The following is a 21,378-nucleotide window of genomic DNA, read 5'->3' on the forward strand; positions in this document are numbered from 1 at the left end:
GCATCTCATGTGGGGATTATGGCATATGTTGATGGTATATGTTGCAGGTATGTGTTCATATGTGCCAAAAGACCAGGCTTGGCTTAGAGAGATGTTCTGAGAGAAGGGGTGTCTGGGAGTGGTGAAAAGAAAAATTGTGGATCCAGGTTGATGATATGTGTTCTGCTTGATACAGATTTTCCATCTACTTCTCTTTCTGTTCTGTTCTCTCTGGAGCTTTATCTATATTCTGCTTGCTTGCTATTCTCTGTCCCAGTCCTGCATTTTTCCTTCCTTCTCTCTGTGTGAGTGAGTGGTGTGTGTGTGTGTGTGTGTATGTGTGTGTGTGAGTGTTCATTCTCCAAGCAGTTCTCCTTTTGTCCTATACATTTCTCTGGTAAGCTCATCTCCAGCAGAATACAGGTACATTTTTTTCATTTTACCTGTCAATCATTTACTCCAGGTTTTTCATGTGTTTACCTTATGAATCTGCATCCCATGACTCTTTGATTCTTAGGAGACAGAGGCATACATTTTTTTTGTTAACATTGCTAAATAACTCAAAGTTCTGTCTACGTTTTCAAGCGCAGATGATGATCTGGGACCCTGCCTTGAAGTTACCATTTCTTCAGGGCTTGAGGGTAACCTTGTTTTGTCCTAGGTTGTCCTGAACTCAGAAATCTATCTGCATTCCTAAACTGAAATAAACCAGGAAACATATAGCTGGGTGGGATCCCCTTGGATCACCACTTCCTAAATCTCTTATCTCCTTTCTTAGTAATTTTCTAACAAGTTGGTTCACAGTGAAGGTACTTTTGTTCCTTCAGATTCATGAAGACCCTTATATAATTCATATTGAATCATTATTTTTGCATAGTTGAGAAATTATATATTTCCAAACCGATGTATTGAGAGCTGTTTCCCTTAGGTGCTGTCCTGAAGGTCCCAGTGTCTACCGTTTTTTTTTTTTTTTTGTGTGTTTGTTTTGTTTTTTCTGAGACATAGCCACACCCTTAACTCCTGGACTCCAGCTGTTTCTAATTATCTTGGAGTCATAAACCTCAAGAAGGATGGTATTTCTTGCAGGAATGTGAAATATGTAAATTATTATGCAAGCAAGCCTTTTGACCACACTGGCCCTCAACACTCTAGAAAGCTGACAACCAGGGCTTCCTCTCAGGTGCAGAAACTTTGGCACTCCATCCCACTAGGGCCAAGCCAGGCTTGATGCTCCATTACAGAAGTTAGATCCAGATATTTGCCACCTCCCTACCTCCTTCAGTTGCAAATTTCCATACACTCTCATCACTGCCTTCTGTCTTTCCGTCCTCTCCCGCTACACACCTGATCCGGAACCCTCCCATTGTCCTGTTTATTCCTCTTCCACCTAGTTCCTTCCATCAATATACCAATTATGACTTTTTTTTCTGCATTCTATGTATGGTTTAAGCATCCTCACTTGGGCATTACTTCATCTTTAGCTCCTCTGTGTCTCTGGATTGTAACATGTGTATCCTGTATTTTATGGCTAATATCAACTTATAAGTGAGTACATACCATGCATGTCCTATTGGGACTGTGTTACCACACTCAGGATGATAATTTCAAGATCCATCCATTTGCCTGCAAAATTAATGATGTTTGTTTTTAATAGTTGAATAGTATTCCACTGCTTAGGTGTACCATATTATCTTCATCCACTCTTTAGTTGAGAAACATCTAGGTTATTTCTGTTTCTGGCTATTACGAATAAAGCTGCTATGAACATAGTTCAGCAACTATCTTTGTGGACTGTTAGTGCGTCTTTTGGGTGTATGATCAGTAGTTGGGGCTATAGCCAGGCCTTGAAGTAGAGCTATTCCCAGTTTTTGGAAAAAGTGCCCAATTGATTTCCAAATTGCTTCTATAAGTTTTCGCTCCCACTAAAAATGGAGGACTGGTACCCTTAACTCATTCATCATGATGGGTGTAAGATGAAACCTCAGAGCTGTTTTAATTTCCATTTTCCTCATGACTAAGGACTTTGAACAATTTTTCAGCCATTTGAGATTCCTCTAAAGTTTATTCTTTGTTTAGTTCTGTATCCCATTTTTAAACTGGGATCCTTGGTTTGTTGATGTCTAACTTTTTGTGTTCATTATACGTTCTTTATACTAACCTTCTGTCAGAAAAAGGGTTGGCGAAGATCTTTCCCAATCTGTAGGCTGCCTTTTTTGCTCTATTGAAAGTGTTCTTCCCCATTGCTGGTGGGATTGCAAACTGGTACAACCATTCTGGAAATCAATCTGGAAATAGATCTACCTGAAGACCCAGCTATACCACTCTTGGGAATATAGCTAAAAGATGCCCCACCATGCAACAGGGGCAAGTGTTCCATTATGTTCATAGCAACAGCTTTAGTTGTGATAACCGGAAGCTGGGAAAAAACCCAGATGCCCCACTACAGAAGAATGGACACAGAAAATGTGGTTAATTTACACAATGGAGTACTACTCAGCTGTTAAGAATGAGGACATCCTGAGTTTTTCAGGCAAATGGATGGAACTAGAAAATATCATCCCGAGTTAACTCAGACCCAAAAGGAAGTGCTTGGAATGTACTCACTAATAAGTATTAGCAAAACAAACAAACAAACTCCAAAAAAAAAAAAAACAAAACCAAAAAAAAAAAAAACCAACCCCAAAACCAAGTACAAAATACCCACGATACAGTTCACAGAACTCAAAAAGGTCAACAAGATGAAGTGCCCAGTCCCACTTGGGAGAGAAAAGAAAGTAATCATAAGTGGGGAGGGAAGGAAGGACCTGGGAGGGAAAGTGGATGGGCGGGGGGAGTGGGAGAAGAGGGGAACCTGATCTGGTATTGGGTAAGGGACGAGGACTGAAGCCCTGATGGCCAACAGAAATAATGGAAACAGGCAACCTCAGAAAATAGGAGGTTGGGAGGGACCCTCTAGAATACACCAGAGACCTGGGAGATAAGAGACCCTCAGGACTCAAAGGGATGGACCTTAGATGAAATGCCGGACAGTAGGGAGAAGGAACTTCCACCTCCAGCAGGAGACAAGGCATCAAGTGAGGGATGGGGTTGCCATTCTACAGTCACATCTCTGACCCATAATTGTTTCTGTCTGAAAGAATTACAGAGATAGAAGTGGAGAGGAACCTGAGGAAAAGAAGGTCCAGCAACAGGCCCAAAGTGGAATTCAGCTCAAGGGGAGGTCCCAAGGCCTGACACTATAACTGAGGCTATGGAGTGCTCACAAAAAGGGACCTATCATGACTGCCCTCTGAACGAGCAGCTGAAAGAGTCAGATGCAGATATTTGCACCCAACCAATGGACAGAAGCAGCTGACCCCTGCTGCATTGGGGAAGGCTGAAAGAAGCTGAGAAGAAGGGTGATAGTGAAGGAGGATCAGCAGTCTCAATTAATCTGGACTCCTGAGATCTTCAAACACTGGACCACCAAAACAGACAGCATATACCAGCTGATACGAGGCCTCCAACATACATACAGTAGAGGACTTATGGGTTTGTGTCCATTCAGAGATGTTGCATCTAACCCTGAAGAGACTGGAGACCCCAAAGAGTTTAGAGGTCAGGTGGGTTGGTGGGTGGGGGTACATGGAACTGGAGATGGGGTTGGGGAAGTGGGGGAGGAGGTTTGGGATGTGTAGCATTTGGAGGGGGGATGGGGGAGCTGGAAATGGAATATGGAGTGTGAAAAATAATTTAATAAAAAAATTTCCATTAAATGTGATGATCCAAAAAACACAAACAAACAAACAAACAAAAAAACAAAAAGAAAAAATGTCCTTTGCCTTTCTGAAGCTTTGTAATTTCATTACCTTCCATATGTTAATTATAGTTGATATTAGAGCCTGAGCTATTGGTGTTCTGTTCAGGAAATTGTCTCCTGTTCAAACTGTTCCAAGTCTTTTCCCACTGTCTCTTCTGTGACATTTATTTTATTTTATTTTTTTAAATTAATTAATTAATTATATATTTTTCGAGACAGGGTTTCTCTGTGTAGCCCTGGCTGTCCTGGAACTCACTCTGTAGACCAGGCTGACCTTGAGCTCAGAAATCCACCTGCCTCTGCCTCCCAAGTGCTGGAATTAAAGGCGTGTGCCACCACTGCCTGGCTTTCTGTGACATTGAATGTATCTGCTTTTATGTTGAGGTTCTTGATCCACTTGAACTTGAGTTCTGTGCAGGATGCTAAATATGAATCCATTTTCATTTTTCTAGACAGACTAGTACCGTTGTTGAAGATGTTCTCTTTTTTCCAGTGTTTGATGTTCTTTCTTCATCAAAAATTAAGTGTACAAAATGTATGGGCTTATTTCTGGGTCTTTGAGTTGATTCCATTGTTCTACCTATCTGTTTCTGTACCAATATTATGCAGTTTTCATCACTGTTGCTTTGCAGTGTAGCTTGAGTTAAGGGATGGTGATTCCTATTGAAGTTCTTTTGTTGTTTATGAATGCTTTGAGCATCCTGTTTTTTTTTTTCTCCTATATAATTGAGAATTGCTCTGTCAAGGTTTAAAAACAATTGTGTTTAAACTTTGATGGAGTTACAATGAACCTGTAGATTGCTTTTGGTAACATGGTCATTTTTACTATGTTAATCCTACCTATCCAATGCCTGTCTGTGAATATCTACATCTGTCTCACTCAGCTACTGGTAGATCCTCTCAGATAACATCCATGCTAAGCTCCTCTCTGCATGCATAACATAGCATCAGTAATAGTGTCAGGGTTTGGTGACCACCCAGGTTATGGATCCCAAGTTGGGCTGGTCACTGGTTATCCATTTGTTCATGCTCTGCTCCAATTTTGTCACCACATTATTTTTAGAAAGAAACAATTTTTAGTGGAAAATGTTGAATGTGAGGGCCACCACTGGGGCCTTTTCTATGTACAGGAGGTGGTTTCTTCAGGTTCCATATTCCCTCTATTGCACATTTGGGTCAGATTACCCACATTGGGTCCTGAGAGTCTCCCTCATGCCTGGTCTCTGAGTTTTTTTTATATGTTCCACCCACCCCCAACCCAACTTGATCCTGATTTAACTTTGGTACCTGGTAGCTGTCTAGAAATTTGTCTATTTCGTCCAGGTTTTCCAGTTTTGTTGAGTATAGCCCTTTGTAGAAGGATCTGATGGTGTTTTGGATTTCTTCAGGATCTGTTGTTATGTCTCCCTTTTCATTTCTGATATTGTTAAATAGGATGCTGTCCCTGTGCCCTCTAGTGAGTCTTGCTAAGGGTTTATCTTTCTTGTTGATTTTCTCAAAGAACCAACGTCTCATTTGGTTAATTCTTTGAATAGTTCTTCTTGTTTCCACTTGGTTGATTTCGCCCTTGAGTTTGATTATTTCCTGAGGTCTACTCCTCTTGGGTGAATTTTCTTCCTTTTTTTCAAGAGCATTTAGATGTGTTGTCAAGCTGCTAGTGTGTGCTCTCTCTAGTTTCTTTTTGGAGGCACTCAGAGCTATGAGTTTCCCTCTCAGAAATGCTTTCATTGTGTCCCATAAGTTTGGGTATGTTGTGGCTTCATTTTCATTACACTCTTAAAAAGACTTTAATTTCTTTCTTTATTCCTTCCTTGACCCAGGTATCATTGAGAAGAGTGTTGTTCAGTTTCCACGCGAATGTTGGCTTTCCATTATTTATGTTGTTATTGAAGATCAGCCTTAGTCCATGGTGGTATGATAGGATGCATGGGACAATTTCAATATTTTTGTATATGTTGAGGCCTGCTTTGTGACCAATTATATGGGCAATTTTGGAGAAGGTACCATGAGGTGCTGAGAAGAAGGTATATCCTTTTGTTTTAGGATAAAATGTTCTATAGATATCTGTTAAGTCCATTTGTTTCATAACTTCTGTTAGTTTCACTGTGTCCCTGTTTAGTTTCTGTTTCCACGATCTGTCCATTGATGAAAGTGGTGTGTTGAAATCTCCCACTGTTATTGTGTGAGGTGCAATGTGTGCTTTGAGCTTTACTAAAGTGTCTTTAATGAATGTGGCTGCCCTTGCATTTGGAGTATAGATATTCAGAATTGAGATTGGGCCTAGCAAACACAGAAGTGGATACTCACAGTCAGCTATTGGATGGATCACAGGGCTCCCAAAATCAAAATTAAAAGGGAGACATAACAACAGATCCTGAAGAAATCCAAAAACACCACCAGATCCTTCTACAAAAGGCTATACTCAACAAAACTGGAAAACCTGGACGAAATAGACAAATTTCTAGACAGCTACCAGGTACCAAAGTTAAATCAGGATCAAGTTAACGATCTAAACAGTCCCTTATCCCGTAAAGAAATAGAAGCAGTAGAAGCAGTCATTAATAGTCTCCCAGCCACAAAAAAAAAAAAAAAAAAAAAGCCCAGGACCAGATGGGTTTAGTGCAGAGTTCTATCAGACCTTCAAAGAAGATCTAATTCCAGTTCTGCACAAACTATTCCACAAAATAGAAGTAGAAGGTACTCTACCCAACTCATTCTATGAAGCCACAATTACTCTGATACCTAAAGCACAGAAAGACCCAACAAAGATAGAGAACTTCAGACCAATTTCCCTTATGAATATCAATGCAAAAATACTCAATAAAATTCTCACTAACCAATTCCAAGAACACATTAAAACAATCATCCATCCTGACCAAGTAGGTTTTATTCCAGGGATGTAGGGATGGTTTAATATACGGAAATCCATCAATGTAATCCATTATATAAACAAACTCAAAGACAAAAACCACATGATCATTTCGTTAGATGCAGAGAAGCATTTGACAAGATCCAACACCTATTCATGATAAAAGTCTTGGAAAGATCAGGAATTCAAGGCCCATACCGAAACATGATAAAAGCAATCTACAGCAAACCAGTAGCCAACATCAAAGTAAATGGTGAGAAGCTGGAAGCAATCCCACTAAAATCAGGGACTAGACAAGGCTGCCCACTTTCTCCCTTCCTATTCAAAATTGTACTTGAAGTCCTAGCCAGAGCAATTAGATAACAAATGGAGATCAATGGGATACAAATTGGAAAGGAACAAGTCAAAATCTCACTTTTTGCGGATGATATGATAGTATATATAAGTGACCCTATAAATTCCACCAGAGAACTCCTAAAACTGATAAACAGCTTCAGTGAAGTAGCTGGATATAAAATTAACTCAAACAAGTCAATGGCCTTTCTCTTCACAAAGAATAAACAGGCTGAGAAAGAAATTAGGGAAACAACACCCTTCTCAATAGTCACAAATAATATAAAATATCTTGGCATGACTCTAACTAAGGAAGTGAAAGATCTGTATGATAAGAACTTCAAGTCTCTGAAGAAAGAAATTAAAGAAGATCTCAGAAGATGGAAAGATCTCCCATGCTCATGGATTGGCCGGATCAACATTGTAAAAATGGCTATCTTGCCAAAAGCAATCTACAGATTCAATGTAATCCCCATCAAAATTCCAACTCAATTCTTCAACGAATTAGAAAGAGCAGTCTGCAAATTCATCTGGAATAACAAAAAACCTAGGATAGCAAAAACTCTTCTCAAGGATAAAAGACCCTCTGGTGGAATCACCATGGCTGACTTAAAGCTTTACTACAGAGCAATTGTGATAAAAATAACTGCATGGTACTGGTATACTGACAGACAAGGAGACCAATGGAATAGAATTGAAGACCCAGAAATGAACCCACACACCTATGGTCACTTGATCTTTGACTAGGGAGCTAAAACCATCCAGTGGAAAAAAGACAGCATTTTCAACAAATGGTGCTGGGACAACTGGTGGTTATCATGTAGAAGTATGCGAATCAATCCATTCCTAACTCCTTGTACTAAGGTCAAATCTAAGTGGATCAAGGAACTCCACATAAAACCAGAGACACTGAAACTTTTGAGGAGAAAGTGGGGAAAAGATTCGAAGATATGGGCAGAGGGGAAAATTCCTGAATAGAACAGCAATTGCTTGTGCTGTAAGATGGAGAATCGATAAATGGGACCTCATAAAGTTGCAAAGCTCCTGTAAGGCAAAAGACACCGTCAAGAAGACAACAAGGCCACCAACAGATTGGGAAAGGATCTTTACCTATTCTAAATCAGATAGGGGACTAATAATCAATATATATAAAGAACTCAAGAAGGTGGACTCCAGAAAATCAAATAACCCCATTAAAAAATGGGGCTCAGAGCTAATCAAAGAATTCTCACCTGAGGAATGCCGAATGGCTGAGAAGCACCTGAAAAAAATGTTCAGCATCCTTAATCATCAGGACAATACAAATCAAAACAACCCTGAGATTCCATCTCACACCAGTCAGAATGGCTAAGATCAAAAATTCAGGTGACAGCAGATGCTGGCGAGGATGTGGAGAAAGAGGAACACTCCTCCATTGTTGGTGGGATTGCAAGCTTGTACAACCACTCTAGAAGTCAGTCTGGCAGTTTCTCAGAAAAGTGGACATAGTACTACAGGAGGATCCCGCAATACCTCTTTTGGGCATATATCCAGAAGATGTTCCAACTGGTAAGAAGGATACATGCTCCACCTTGTTCATAGCAGCCTTATTTATAATAGCCAGAAGCTGGAAAGAACCCAGATGCCCCTCAACAGAGGAATGGATACAGAAAATGAGGTACATATACACAATGGAGTACTACTCAGCTATTAAAAAGAATGAATTTATGAATTTCCTAGGGAAATAGTTGGACCTGGAGGGCATCATCCTGAGTGAGGTAACCCAATCACAAAAGAACTCAAATGATATGTACTCACTGATAAGTGGATATTAGCCCAGAACCTTAGAATACCCAAAATACAAGATACAATTTGCGAAACACATGAAACTCAAGAAGAACGAAGACCAAAGTGTGGACACTTTGCCCCTTCCTAGAATTGGGAACAAAACACCCATGGAAGGAGTTACAGAGTCAGTTTGGTGCAGAGACAAAAGAATAGACCATCTAGAGACTGCCATATCCAGGGATACACTAGCAAGATTTTGCTGAGAGGATCGTGATATAGCTGTCTCTTGTGAGACTCTGCCGGGGCCTAGCAAACACAGAAGTGGATGATCACAGTCGGCTATTGGATGGATCACAGGGCTCCCAATGGAGGAGCTAGAGAATGTACCCAAGGAGCTAAAGGGATCTGCAACCCTATAGGTGGAACAACAATATGAACTCACCAGTACCCCGGAGCTCTTGTCTCTATCTGCATGTATCAAAAGATGGCTTAGTCGGCCATCAGTGGAAAAAGAGACCCATTGGTCATGTAAACTTTACATCCCTAGTACAGGGGAACGCCAGGGCCAAAAATTGGGAGTGGGTGTGTAGGGGAGTGGGGAGGAGGGTATCGGGGACTTTTGGGATAGCATTGGAAATGTAAATGAGGAAAATACCTAACAAAATATATTTAAAAAGACAAAAAAAAAAAAAACCAAAAGAAAACAAACAAACCAAAAAAATCCCAAAGGTAAACAGACGCTGGTTTTTGGGTGCCAGAAGCAAGTTAAAGAGAGCATCCTTCAGGTTGAGCATGGTGTTCATACTGTGCTCTGGAGGGAGACTGCTTTGCAGGGTGTACAGATTTGGAACTGTGGGATAGATGCCTTCCACCCACTTGTTTACTTCCCTCAAGTTGATAGTGTCTCATGTTTTTTTCAACTGGGTAAAGAGGTGTATTAATTTTGGACTCCCAGTGTCAGTTGATATGCAGAGTTATTACCAATTCTGGCTTCTCTGGGCATTGGGTACTGCCTGATTCAGGCTGGTGTGGCTCCAGGCTTCAGTTAGACTAACAGGGCCCATTGGTAGATGAATCCTATTGTATCCCTTTTACCCACACCTCAGGGACTTCTGCCTGGAATCTTATATGTAATCAGTCAGAGATGAGGATGGTTGAGGAAAGAATTTTTATTCTTTTTCTAGAAACAAAGTCAGAACATGGATAGGACCATTGTTAGCCAGCAATTCTTCTGGATCAAAATGGATTTGGGATCCCATTTTGGTGAGGAGGTCTCTTCCCAGCATGTGGTATGGGCATTCATGAGTGAACATGAATGAGTGGGTTATTTGTCCTAGTCCCATGTCCTACTCCCTACCATTTCTTCAGATAACACATGGATAGGGCTTGGTGCCCATTGCCCCTGGTATCCTTGTGTTTTCATTCAACAATGGCTTCAGTGGTTGAACTAACCAGTACCCCAGAGCACTTGACTCTAGCTGCATATGTGTCAAAAGATGACCTAGTCGGCCATCACTGGAAAGAGAGGCCCATTGGTCAGGCAAACGCTATATGCCCCAGTACAGGGGAATGCCAGGGCCAAAAAATGGGAATGGGTGGGTAGGGGAGTGGGGGGGGGGGACTTTTGGGATAGCAGTGGAAATGTAATTGAAGAAAATACGTAATAAAAAAATATTTAAGCCATAAAAAAAAAAGAAAAAAAAACCAGAATGTTGTGCCTCATGTTCACCAAAAAGTATATGTGTTCATTCTTGTGCCTTATTCGTCTAGATACTGAGGCCTAGTGAGGAAGCCTGAGCGTTTGCTCAAGTTTAGAGACGTATCTCGCTCATTTCCATATTGGAGTGACTTAGCACAACTTGCCTAAGCCTGCCTTTGCCTAGTTACCACTGATGAAGATTAACTTTATTGGCCCTGTCAGTCACCCCATACCCTCCGTCACACTTCCCCATCCTGTATGTCAGCTCACCTCACCAAAATTCCCTACTTCCTTCCTCAACCCTATATAAACAAAATGAGTTCCCAATTTGACAGACTTCCAGCCCGGGTGTGTTTGTTTTAGGCCATGACACTCACCATCCTGTTCACCTTCGGAGAAAAAGACTACGCTGGACTGGGTTCTCTCCTCTTGCCTAGACCTGCTGCCAGAGAGAGGACACTCACCTTTAGGGCTAACCAGGGTCCATGAAGGGAGCTTGAGCCCTAATACTTCCATTCATCTAATTCTTCTAATTCCGAAGTCTTTGGGCCCTCCCTACAAATTTTTGTTGGATATCTATGCTTCCAACAGCCTTTTTCTTTGCAGTAGGCACATTGGTTCCTCTCCAGCTGGTCCTTTTTGGATAGAGGACAAGTCTCCCTATTAATGGAAAGTGACTTACATCTGCCTTTCCTGTAAGCTAGATCTTTCAATTTTCTTTCATTGAAATAGCTGCAGGTTGTGGAGACAAGTAGCACTTTTGCTGGTTCTCTGGTCTTTCGATCCTCAAGGATCTCCTAGTTGTTGAAAACCTCAGCTATAGCTACTAACTAAGTCAGTTTCTTATCAGCAAAACCATCCCTGATATATATCAGGGACAGTTTGGTTAACATAAGCCATATTCACTGCTGACTGACTTTTTCTTGCTTCTAGATCAAAGGCAGTATATGACTTATAACCTTCAGTGTGTTTGTAGATATTCTCTAAGGCTCTCCTTCTTTATCTGCATCACCTGGCTTACCTTAAATAAATTTTTGGCAGTGTAGCAGCTTCTCAGAGGTCTCTCATCAGACTCTGGCAGTAGAACCAGAGCCTCTCCCTACATTCAGTAGTGTTTGATTGGGTCAAAGAAAACTGTCAATATCTGCCTGGACTTGGGTGGGCAGCCCATTCATTCTCAGAATCAATTTCCAGGCATCTATCAGGATTTTTGCTTTTCTCCATTGTGAAGAAGTCCTGGAGCCATAGCTGACAGTCATCCCAGGTGAGTTGGTGAGTTAGCATGATGGAATCTAGACCCATAAAAACTGAGGTTCTTTCTGAAAATGGGGGAGGGTTGAGGGGAGCTGCAATTTCCAATGATAAAGGTCATTACTGGCAAATGGTACATAGGTCATAATCTGTCTTCCCTATACCCTGGGAATCCTGCAGACCAGAGGGGTAATGTTATAATAGAGTCAGCCATGTGGGCAATATGAGCTCGAGTGTGAGGTGGACTCTAAGTGGAGTCAGGAGAGTCAAGAGAGTCAGTGGCAGCTCCTTTTTCTGCCAGTGCCAGTTGGGCAGAGTCAGTGGTGGCAGGAGCAGAGATAGAAGGAGGTGGTCTAAAAACCTGCTTGGGTTCAGAGAAGCTAGGCAACAGTAGAGGCCAACCTTCCTTCAGAGGAAGTAGAGCAGGGTCTACTACAAAAAGACCTGTCACAAAAAGAGTTTCAATAGGGGGCTTTTCTACCAGATACTGCCATGTGATGATATAAGGCACTTGTTCCTCTTAGACAATAGCTTTCATCTTGTAGGTTGTAGGGAGATAAAAAGTTACCTCCTCAGGCCATTCTACTTTACAAATGGGCCATTCATTCCTACAAAAGATGGTTGCTGGGATGAATAACCAGACCTGAGTCTTTTTAGACTTGGTGGAAGTCCTTGAAAGGATTCAGGACCAAACCCAGTAGGGTACTCTGAGCCTACCCCATTTTAGAGATCTAAGAATCTTATACACAGGGACAAAAAACCAAACCAAACCAAACCAAATCAAACCAAAAACAGATAAAATATTCACAGAGACAGAAAAAAAGAACTTGTACACTAAACCAAAAGTCACAGACTAAGTACTCATGGACAGACACAGAATGTTGATCCCAGGAAAGCATAACCAAAAAGAAAAAGTTATCTCAGATGGCCTTTCTTCTTGTGCATGGAAGACCCACAGACCCACAGCCAATCCAGAAATCACATGAGAACTAGCAAGTTCTCCCAGATGGGGTTCAGGAGCATCCTCCATAGTCCCAGGTTGGGTGGCAGAATATACATCTGCTCTGTCCTTCTGAGTCTCCAGATTGTACCAAAACAAGAAAACAAAGAAGTGACTATTGATAAAACAAGAAATAGACACCGGACACCTAGACTTACAGATTTAAAAAGAAAAGGTACTCAAATATTTTGGTCAGATGTCTTCAGCAAATCCTAGATTAACCCCCAAATGTAAGGGTCTATGATTTGCCAAATAATGATTCTTCAGACTCAGAGTATATAACAGCAAAGAGCCTTTATTCTGCAAAGAACCATGGCACAGGTGTCTACCATATGTCAGGATGGAAGAGAGAGGTGTGTGCATGCAATGTCAATTTAAAGTCTATTAGGGTAGGAGTGAATGAATTTGATCTTTCTTTACCTTGATTGGTTGTTTCTATCTCCAGGGTTATGGGTGCCCTTGTGATTGATTGGTTAAGGCTCTGGGGGATTTGGGAGACTTCTGTGGATTAAATATACTTGGCCAAGGCTAGGTAATGGGTCAGCTCCTGACATCTCTGGATAGCCTGCCCATGATGGGTGGCTCAGACTAGGTGATGGGGCAACTCTTGATAGCTCTTGATTGGCTGCCCATGAGAGGTGATTTTTCACCTCTGTGAAACTGACTTGTTTAGTTCTGGGGAAAAGATACTTAGTTGTAGTCTCCCAAATTGCCAGTTTGCAGCCTGCCATGGAGTCTGCCTGGTCTGGCTAACTCAGTCCTTTCAACACGGGGCATGAATTTTGAAGTGAAGTTAAGTAGATAACTTGGAAATGAGGAATGCTTCAGGACTATTGACTTTTCCAATGTGCAAAATGAGATGATTATTTTGGGAGGACACATCATATTGTTCTACAGATATGAATGTATCATTGAAGAAATTTTTGAAACACTGAAAGTCAATAGGAAGAACATAGTCCATTGACAGTTTTTAGTTTGAAAGAGCATGGTTCACTTATTTTGCTTGTGTATGAGTGATATAGGAATTTCAGGCTTTCTCATGTTAACCTCTGGTGTAGTTTTCATCAGCTGAAGTTGTTTTCGTGGGAAAAGTATCTGGAATCAAACTTGGCCAAAACATCCCATTTGGGATGTTGATCCCTGAGGTCTTGCTGCCTGTTTTCTCAGCTGAAATCATCATGCCTGTGGCTAGAAAAGACAACCTAAAACATATTTTTCAACTTTTTAAAAGCAGAACACAGGGCATCAGGTGCAGAGCCTAAGGGCAGAGTTTCAGAAGTCTCAATGACAGTGAAGGTGGGACCAGTTAGAACTTGAGATAAATACTGAGACAATTACACTCATTAAAAAAGTTAGGAGCACAGGTTTTTATAAATACTTGAGCTGAACATAGATCTGATGAATATCTTAGGTATGTATACACTAGTCTTATGACAGGATATACACATATATTAAGAAGATGTTCTGGATTTTGATTTTTGGGCTCTTGTATTTTCTTAATATCGTGTGTGCCATTACTAACAATAACTGCTATACAACAATCAAGGAGAATTTTCATGTTAAAGGAGATGTGAAGATTGGTGCTTTTTTTTCTCTTCATATTTACTACACAGGCAATAATATTCCTGATACAATAGACCCATACTATTTCAAGGATGTGCACTTACAGTAAGTACAATTATTACTTTTTAACTTCAGATAATTTTTTACTTAAAGTATGTATGGATTAAAACTTCACCACGTTCCCTCTTCTACCTGCCTCAGAGAGGGTACTTCCCCACCCTATCCCTCAACTCCCGCTGCATCTCTCTTCGCTGGGGCATCAAGTTTCCAGAGCATTAAACACACCCTCTCCTGCTGAGGCTAAACAAGGCAAGTCCTCTGCTACAAGTGTGCCCTGGTTCCCAGAGCACTCCATGTAAGCTCCTTGGTTTTGGGCTTAGTCTCTGGGAGCTCTGAGGGTTCCAGGCAAGTTGACAGTGTTGCAATCCCCTTCAGCTCCTTTAGTTCTTCTCCTAACTCTAACATATGAGTCCCCAACGTCAACCCAATGGATGACTTTATGTATCTGCGTTTGTCTCAGTCTATTTCTCATAGAACTTCTCAGAGGACAGCCATGCCAGAAACCTACCTGCAAGGACAATATGGCATCAGTAATAGTTTCTGGGTTTGGTATGCAGGTATGACATGGATCCTGTGTTGGACCAGTCACTGGGTGGCCTTTCTTTCAGTTTTTGCTCCATTTTTCTGTCCCTGCATTTCCTTGAGATGGAAACAATTCTGGGTTAAATTTTTTGAAGATGGGTGGGTAGCCCCCTGCTTCAACAGGGACAATGTCTATATAAGGGAGGTGTTCTCTTCAGGTTCCATCTCCCCACTGGTAGGCATATCAGCTAATATTCTCTCAACTGAGTCCTGTTAGCTTCTCACATCCCAGGTCTCTGGGACTTTCTGGAGGTTCCCCTTGCCCTCTACTCCTCATTGCTGCATATTTCTATTAATTCTCCTGGCCCTCTGTATTTCCTGTCTGCCCCATATCTGATCCTGCCCCCTTCCCTGTCCCCCCAGGTTGCTCTCTCCTTCTGCCTTCCCATGATTATTTTGTTCCCCCTTCTAACTGGGATTGAGGTATCAAAACTTTGGCGTTTCTTCTTATTAAGCTTCCTACAACTATGAATTGTATCATTGATATTCTGAACTTTTTGTCTAATATTAACTTATCAGCGAGTACATACCATGGATGTTCTTTTGGATCTGGCTGAGTTACCTCACTCAGTATCATATTTTCTATTTCCACCCATTTGTCTGCAAAATTTATGATGTCTTCATTTTTGATAACTGAATAGTACTCCATTTTGTAAATGAACCACATTTTCTGTATCCATTCTTCCACTGAGGGATATCTGTGTTATTTACAACTTCATGCCATTATCAACATGGCTGCTATGAATATAGTGGAGTACTTGTCATTTTGGTAGGGTGGGAAATCTTTTGGTTATAGTCACAGGGTATAGCATGATCTTCATATCAAAGTATTTCCAACTTTCTGAGTAACTGCCAGATTAATTTTTAGAATGCTTGTACTAATTTATACCAGCAATGGAGAAGTCTTCCTCTTTCTCCACATCCTTGACAGTGTACTGTCACTTCAGTTTTTGATTTTAGCCATTCTGATTGGTGTGAGGTGTAATCTCAGGGTCTCTTTGACTTACATTTCCCTGATGACTAAGGATGTTGAACATTTCTTTAAGTACTTCTTAGACACTTGAAATTCCTTTCTTGATAATTTTTAGTTTAGCTCTATACCCATTTTTAATTGGGTTATTGGGTTTTTTGGAGTATAACTTCTTGGATTCTTTATGTATTTTGGATATTAGCCCTCTATCAGATGTAGAGTTAGTGAAGATATTTCCTACTCGGTAAGTTGCCATTTTGTCCTATTGACAGTTTTCTGGGGTAGTCATTCTAATAATCAATAAAATAGAGTTTCAACCAAAGTTATCAAAAATAGGTAGGGAAGGATCCTTCATAATCATCAAAGGAACAATTCATCAAGAAGAAATATCTTTTTTTCTTTTTTAAAAATGAGATATTTTCTTTACTTACATTTAAAATGTTATCACATTTCCTCATTTCTCTTCCTAAAAAGCCCCTATCCCATCTCCCCACCCCATGTTCACTAACCCACCTACTCCCACTTCCCTGTCCTGGCATTCCCCTACACTGGGGTATCGTGCCTTCACAGGATCAAGGGCCTCTCCTCTCATTGATGTTCCACAAGGCCATCCTCTGCTACATATGCAGCTGGGGCCATGGGCCCCTCCATGAAGACTCTTTGTTTGGTGGTTTAGTCCCTGGGAGCTCTGGGGGTACTGGTTGGTTCATACTGTTGTTCCTCCTATAGGGCTGCAAACCCTTTCAGCAACTTGAATTCTTTCTCTAGCTCCTCTTTCGAGGACCCTGTGCTCAATCCAATGAATGACTGTGAGCATCCTCTTTGTCAAGCATTGGCAGAACCTCTCAGGAGACAGCTATATCAGGCACCAGTCAGCAAGCACTTGTTGGCATCCACAATAGTGTCTCGGTGTGGGAACTCTATATGGGATGAATCCCCAGGTGGGACAGTAACCTCATGGCTTTTCCTTAAGTTTTTGTTCCACATTTTGTCTCTGTATCACCTTCCATGGGTATTTTGATCCCCCTTCTAAAAAGTACCAAAGTATCCACACTTTGGTCTTCCTTCTTCTTGAGCTTCATGTGATCTGCGAATTGTATCTTCGGTATTTCCAACGTCTGGACTAATATCCACTTATCAGAGAGTAAATATCATGTGTGTTCTTTTGTGATTGGGCTATCTCACTCAGGATGATATTTTCTAGTTCCATCCATTTGCCTGAGAATTACATGAAGTCATTGTTTTTAATAACTGAGTAGTACTCCATTGTGTAAATGTACCACATTTTCTGTATTCATTCCTATGTTGAGAGACATCTGGGTTCTTTCCAGATTCTGGCTATTATAAATAAAGCTGCTCCAGATGTCAACGGAGGAATGGATACAGAAAATGTGGTACATTTACACAATGGAGTACTGCTCAGCTATTAAAAAGAATGAATTTATGAAATTCTTAGGCAAAAGGATGGATCTGTAGGATTTCATTCTGAGTGAGGTAACCCAATCACAAAACAACTCACATGATATGCACTCAATGGTAAGTGGATATTAGCCCAGAAACTTAGAATGCCCAAGATACAATTTGCATAACACATGAAACTCAAGAAGAAGGAAGACCAAAGTGTGGATACTTCTTTCCTTCTTAGAATGGGGAACAAAATACCCATGGAATGAGTTACAGAGACAAAGTTTGGAGCTGAGATGGTAGGAACGACCACGCAGAGACTGCCCCACCCAGTGATCCATCCCATAATCAGCCTCCAAATGCATACACTATTGCATATGCCAGCAAGATTTTGCTGACATGACCCTGATATAGCTGTCTCGTGTGAGGCAATGCCAGTGCCTGGCAAATACAGAGGTGGATGCTCACAGTCATCTATTGGATGGAACACAAGGCCCCCACTGGAGGAGCTGGAGAAAGTACCCAAGGAGCTGAAGGGGTCTGTAACCCTATAGGAGGAACAACACTATGAACTAAACAGTACCCCCTGAGTTCTTGTCTCTAACTGCATATGTAGCAGAAGATGTCTTATTCAGCCATCACTGGGAGGAGAGGCCCTTGGTCTTGCAATGATTATATGTCCCAGTACAGGGGAATGCAAAGGCCAGGAAGTGGGAGTGGGTGGGTTGGGGAGCAGGGCAGGGGTAAGGTATAGGGGACTTTTGGGTTAGCATTTAAAATGTAAATGAAGAAAATATCTAATAAAAAATTTTTAAAAGATACATCTGCAAAATAAAAAATAAATAAATAAATAAATAAGGCTGCTATGAACATAGTGAAGCATGTGGCCTTATTACATGTTGGAGCATCTTCTGGGTATATGCCCAGGAGTGGTATAGCAGGGTCCTCAGGTAGTAATATGTCCAATTTTTGGAGGAATCGCCAAACTGATTTCTAGAGTGGTTGTAACAGCTTGCAATCTCACCAACAATGGAAGAGTGTTACTCTTTTTCCACATCCTATCCACCATTAAAGGCATGTTCTCCCATTTCCAGCTAAAAGTTTTACTCTCTCTAATTCTCTCTTCTCTTTCATTCTTTCATCCTTCCTTTCTTTTCTTGAGTTAGGGTTTTCTTGTGTATCCCTGGATATCATGAAACTCTCAATTACATTAGGCTTTGTTAGGTCCCTGAGTGCTGGGATTAATGCTGAGCCCCATGAAACATGTCTTCCCTGTTTTTTTTTTTCTGTTTGTTTGTTTGTATTCTTAATAATAATGATTTGCTTACTTTTAAAATTTTAACTGATTGTATTCTAAAGACAGAGGAGTGTGGCATGAATTTTGATGGATAGAGATGTAGAAGTAAAAATTAAAAAAAATTAAAAATGTTTTGATTATAAAAGAAAGATATTAAACATGTTCATACACACGCTATGGAAAGTAGAATACAAGCTCACTGTATGAACACAATATGGAAGAATCAAATAAAACTGTATTCAATTTGAAATACAGTTTTTACTATCGTTTAGGAATTGTACATTTTATGACATACTGTGTGTTGTCAAAACATGAATCTAAAAAATGGATGAAATCTCCATTATAAAGTTTCCATCTCCAACATTGCTTTGTGTTTGGAAGGTTGGAGTCTTTCTTCGGCTTTATTATGAAATATGTAGTAATAATAGCACCCCAAAATATGTTTAGAAACCTTTGTTTATATGCTTAAAGTTGTCAAAATGATACTCACCATTATAAATAAATAAATTAATTAATTAAAAAAATATATGCATTTGAGTGTATACTATCCAGTGGCCAAAATTGTATTTATTTTTCTTATTTTTCACAATTCTGATAAATGACCTATTTATTAGCCATAAATTTTGTTGTATTTTGGCATTTAAAATTATTTTATTAATTTTCTAAAAATTTCATTCAAAATATTTTGAGCATATGCATGTACACTGACACCTCCTCCTATAACCACTCTCTCTGCCTTTACCTCTCTACCCAACTATTTGCACTTCTTTTATTTTTTCTAATTTATTGCAGTTTATGTTCACTAAGTATATTGTAATTGGCGACATCCCTTCTGTGTTGTTTACCTCCTTGGAGTCACAAGAGTGAAGAAAGTGACTATCTTTCTCCCAATAACTATCAAATCTTGATAGCATCTCAGATAGGGGTGAGATTTTGTGCCCTTCTCCTTTTCCATACTGCTATTTTATCTTCTCTGGCTACACATGGTCTTGTGCATCCTTTTATAATCATTATATTCAAATGTGCAACTACCCTTTTGTGGACAGGAAATATGGTTTCCTCAAGGTTATTTTCAGCCTTTGGACCTTATATTCTTTTAAGTTCTCTTTAGCTGTGGTCTCTCAGCCTTGTTGGGAGGGGTGTTATGCACAAGCTCTGATTATGACCAGGCACTTCATAGTCTACTACTCTCTATGTTATGATCACTCATTGCTTTCTTTGTTATTTGCCATCTATTGGGGAAGCAAACAAATTTCCATGAGTATGGAAATTTCTGATGTTTCTGTTGTTATTGAAGTCCAGCAATAACTCATGAAGATCTGATAAGATGCAAAGGGTTATTTCAATCTTATATCTGTTGAGGTTTGCTTTGTGATTAATTAAATGGTCAATTTTGAAGAAGGTTCCATGTGCTGAGAAGAAGGTATATTCTTTTGTGGTTGAGTGAAATGTTCTATAGATATCTGCCATTTGAATCATAACCTCTGTTAGTTTTGATATTTCTCTGTTCAGTTTCTGTCTCAATGATATGTTCATTGGTGAGAGTTGGCAGGCAAATGAATGGAATTAGAAAATATTATCCTGAATGAGATAACCTAGACACAAAAGGACATGCATGTTATGTACTCCATGAGAAGTGGATATTATTCTCTAAATAATATCCATGAGAAGTGGATATTAGCCAAAAAGTTCAGAATGTCCATGATACACACCATAGACCCATAGATGTAAAACAGAAAGTAAGGCTGCCATGGCTAGCAGCTACTTTCCTGGATGCGACTAATCCTTCAAAAAATTGAAGCATCTGGCTGGGACTTAAGGTGTAGCAGCATTTGGAGTGTAAATAATTAAATGAATAATTTGAAAAATTAAACAATAAAATTTCTCTGAAAGCAAAAATAAAAATAAAATATTAAAATTAATTGAAAAAAATGAGTTGCATTATAAAGCGAAATGCTTTTAAGGTGAGTACAAGTGTAAGGGCATGAGTGAAAATCTTCCAAAACACATGAATGTACTCTTATAATCTAATGATCATATGGAAGGTACAAACAAGAATATGTGACACTCTAAAAGTGTTGTGGACAGAGTGCTAGATTTATGTGCTGAAAACAGTGAAGAAAATGGAGGGTCAGATGATATGGTGCTCTCTTCTTCAAACTGGAAACAGAGACAGAAAGGATCTTAGTGATTTCCAGGACAGATTAGATTTACATAATGTGTACCATGCCAGTCAGTGCTACATGATCAGACTCTTGTCACAACCAGTCAATTAAATCAGTCAGTCAGTCAATAACTAAACAAATGACTAAGAGATACTGTGTGAAATAATGTGTATAGTTTTGACCATCTATATCTTCTCTATCTTTTACTCATAGTTATTGAGACTCCTGAACCTGTACCTTCACAAAGACTCACATTGACATAAATAAAGCACACAGTTCATAAATACACAAAAAGTTAAAATAAATTTGGGTGTAGATTCACATGAATTAATCCCATCAATTGAGATGCAGTGGCAGGAAAATCCCTATGAGTTCCAGGCCCACATAGTATATTCCAGGCTACCATATTCAAAATATCATAGAATTAACACCTGTAATAATTCATTATTTGAATGAACTTTGTGCTGTTCTTTAAATAAGATATTGTCAGAGAAAACTGTGTGATTGCATGAAGGTATGATGATACTTTATAATTGTAGATTTAGTTGGATTTTAATCTAGCAATATGACTGCTCTGGCTAAAATACAGACATGCCCTTAGTATAAGCCTTCAATCTCAGGAAACAGAAACGAGCAGATA

The 21,378-nt window shown here is 39.9% G+C and overlaps 1 protein-coding gene across 1 annotated transcript in view; it reads left to right on the forward strand.

The window, feature by feature from the left end:
* The first annotated feature begins 14,156 nt into the window (after positions 1-14,156).
* Positions 14,157-21,378, forward strand: part of Vmn2r90 (vomeronasal 2, receptor 90) — a 30,227-nt gene continuing 23,005 nt past the window's right edge. Inside the window, exon 1 of the mRNA NM_001104539.1 lies at positions 14,157-14,365. Within this exon, the coding sequence (NP_001098009.1) occupies positions 14,157-14,365 (209 nt within the window). The remainder of the gene's footprint in view (positions 14,366-21,378) is intronic.

The sequence above is a fragment of the Mus musculus genome, chromosome 17, assembly GCF_000001635.26.
Source record: "Mus musculus strain C57BL/6J chromosome 17, GRCm38.p6 C57BL/6J".
Classification (NCBI taxonomy): domain Eukaryota; kingdom Metazoa; phylum Chordata; class Mammalia; order Rodentia; family Muridae; genus Mus; species Mus musculus.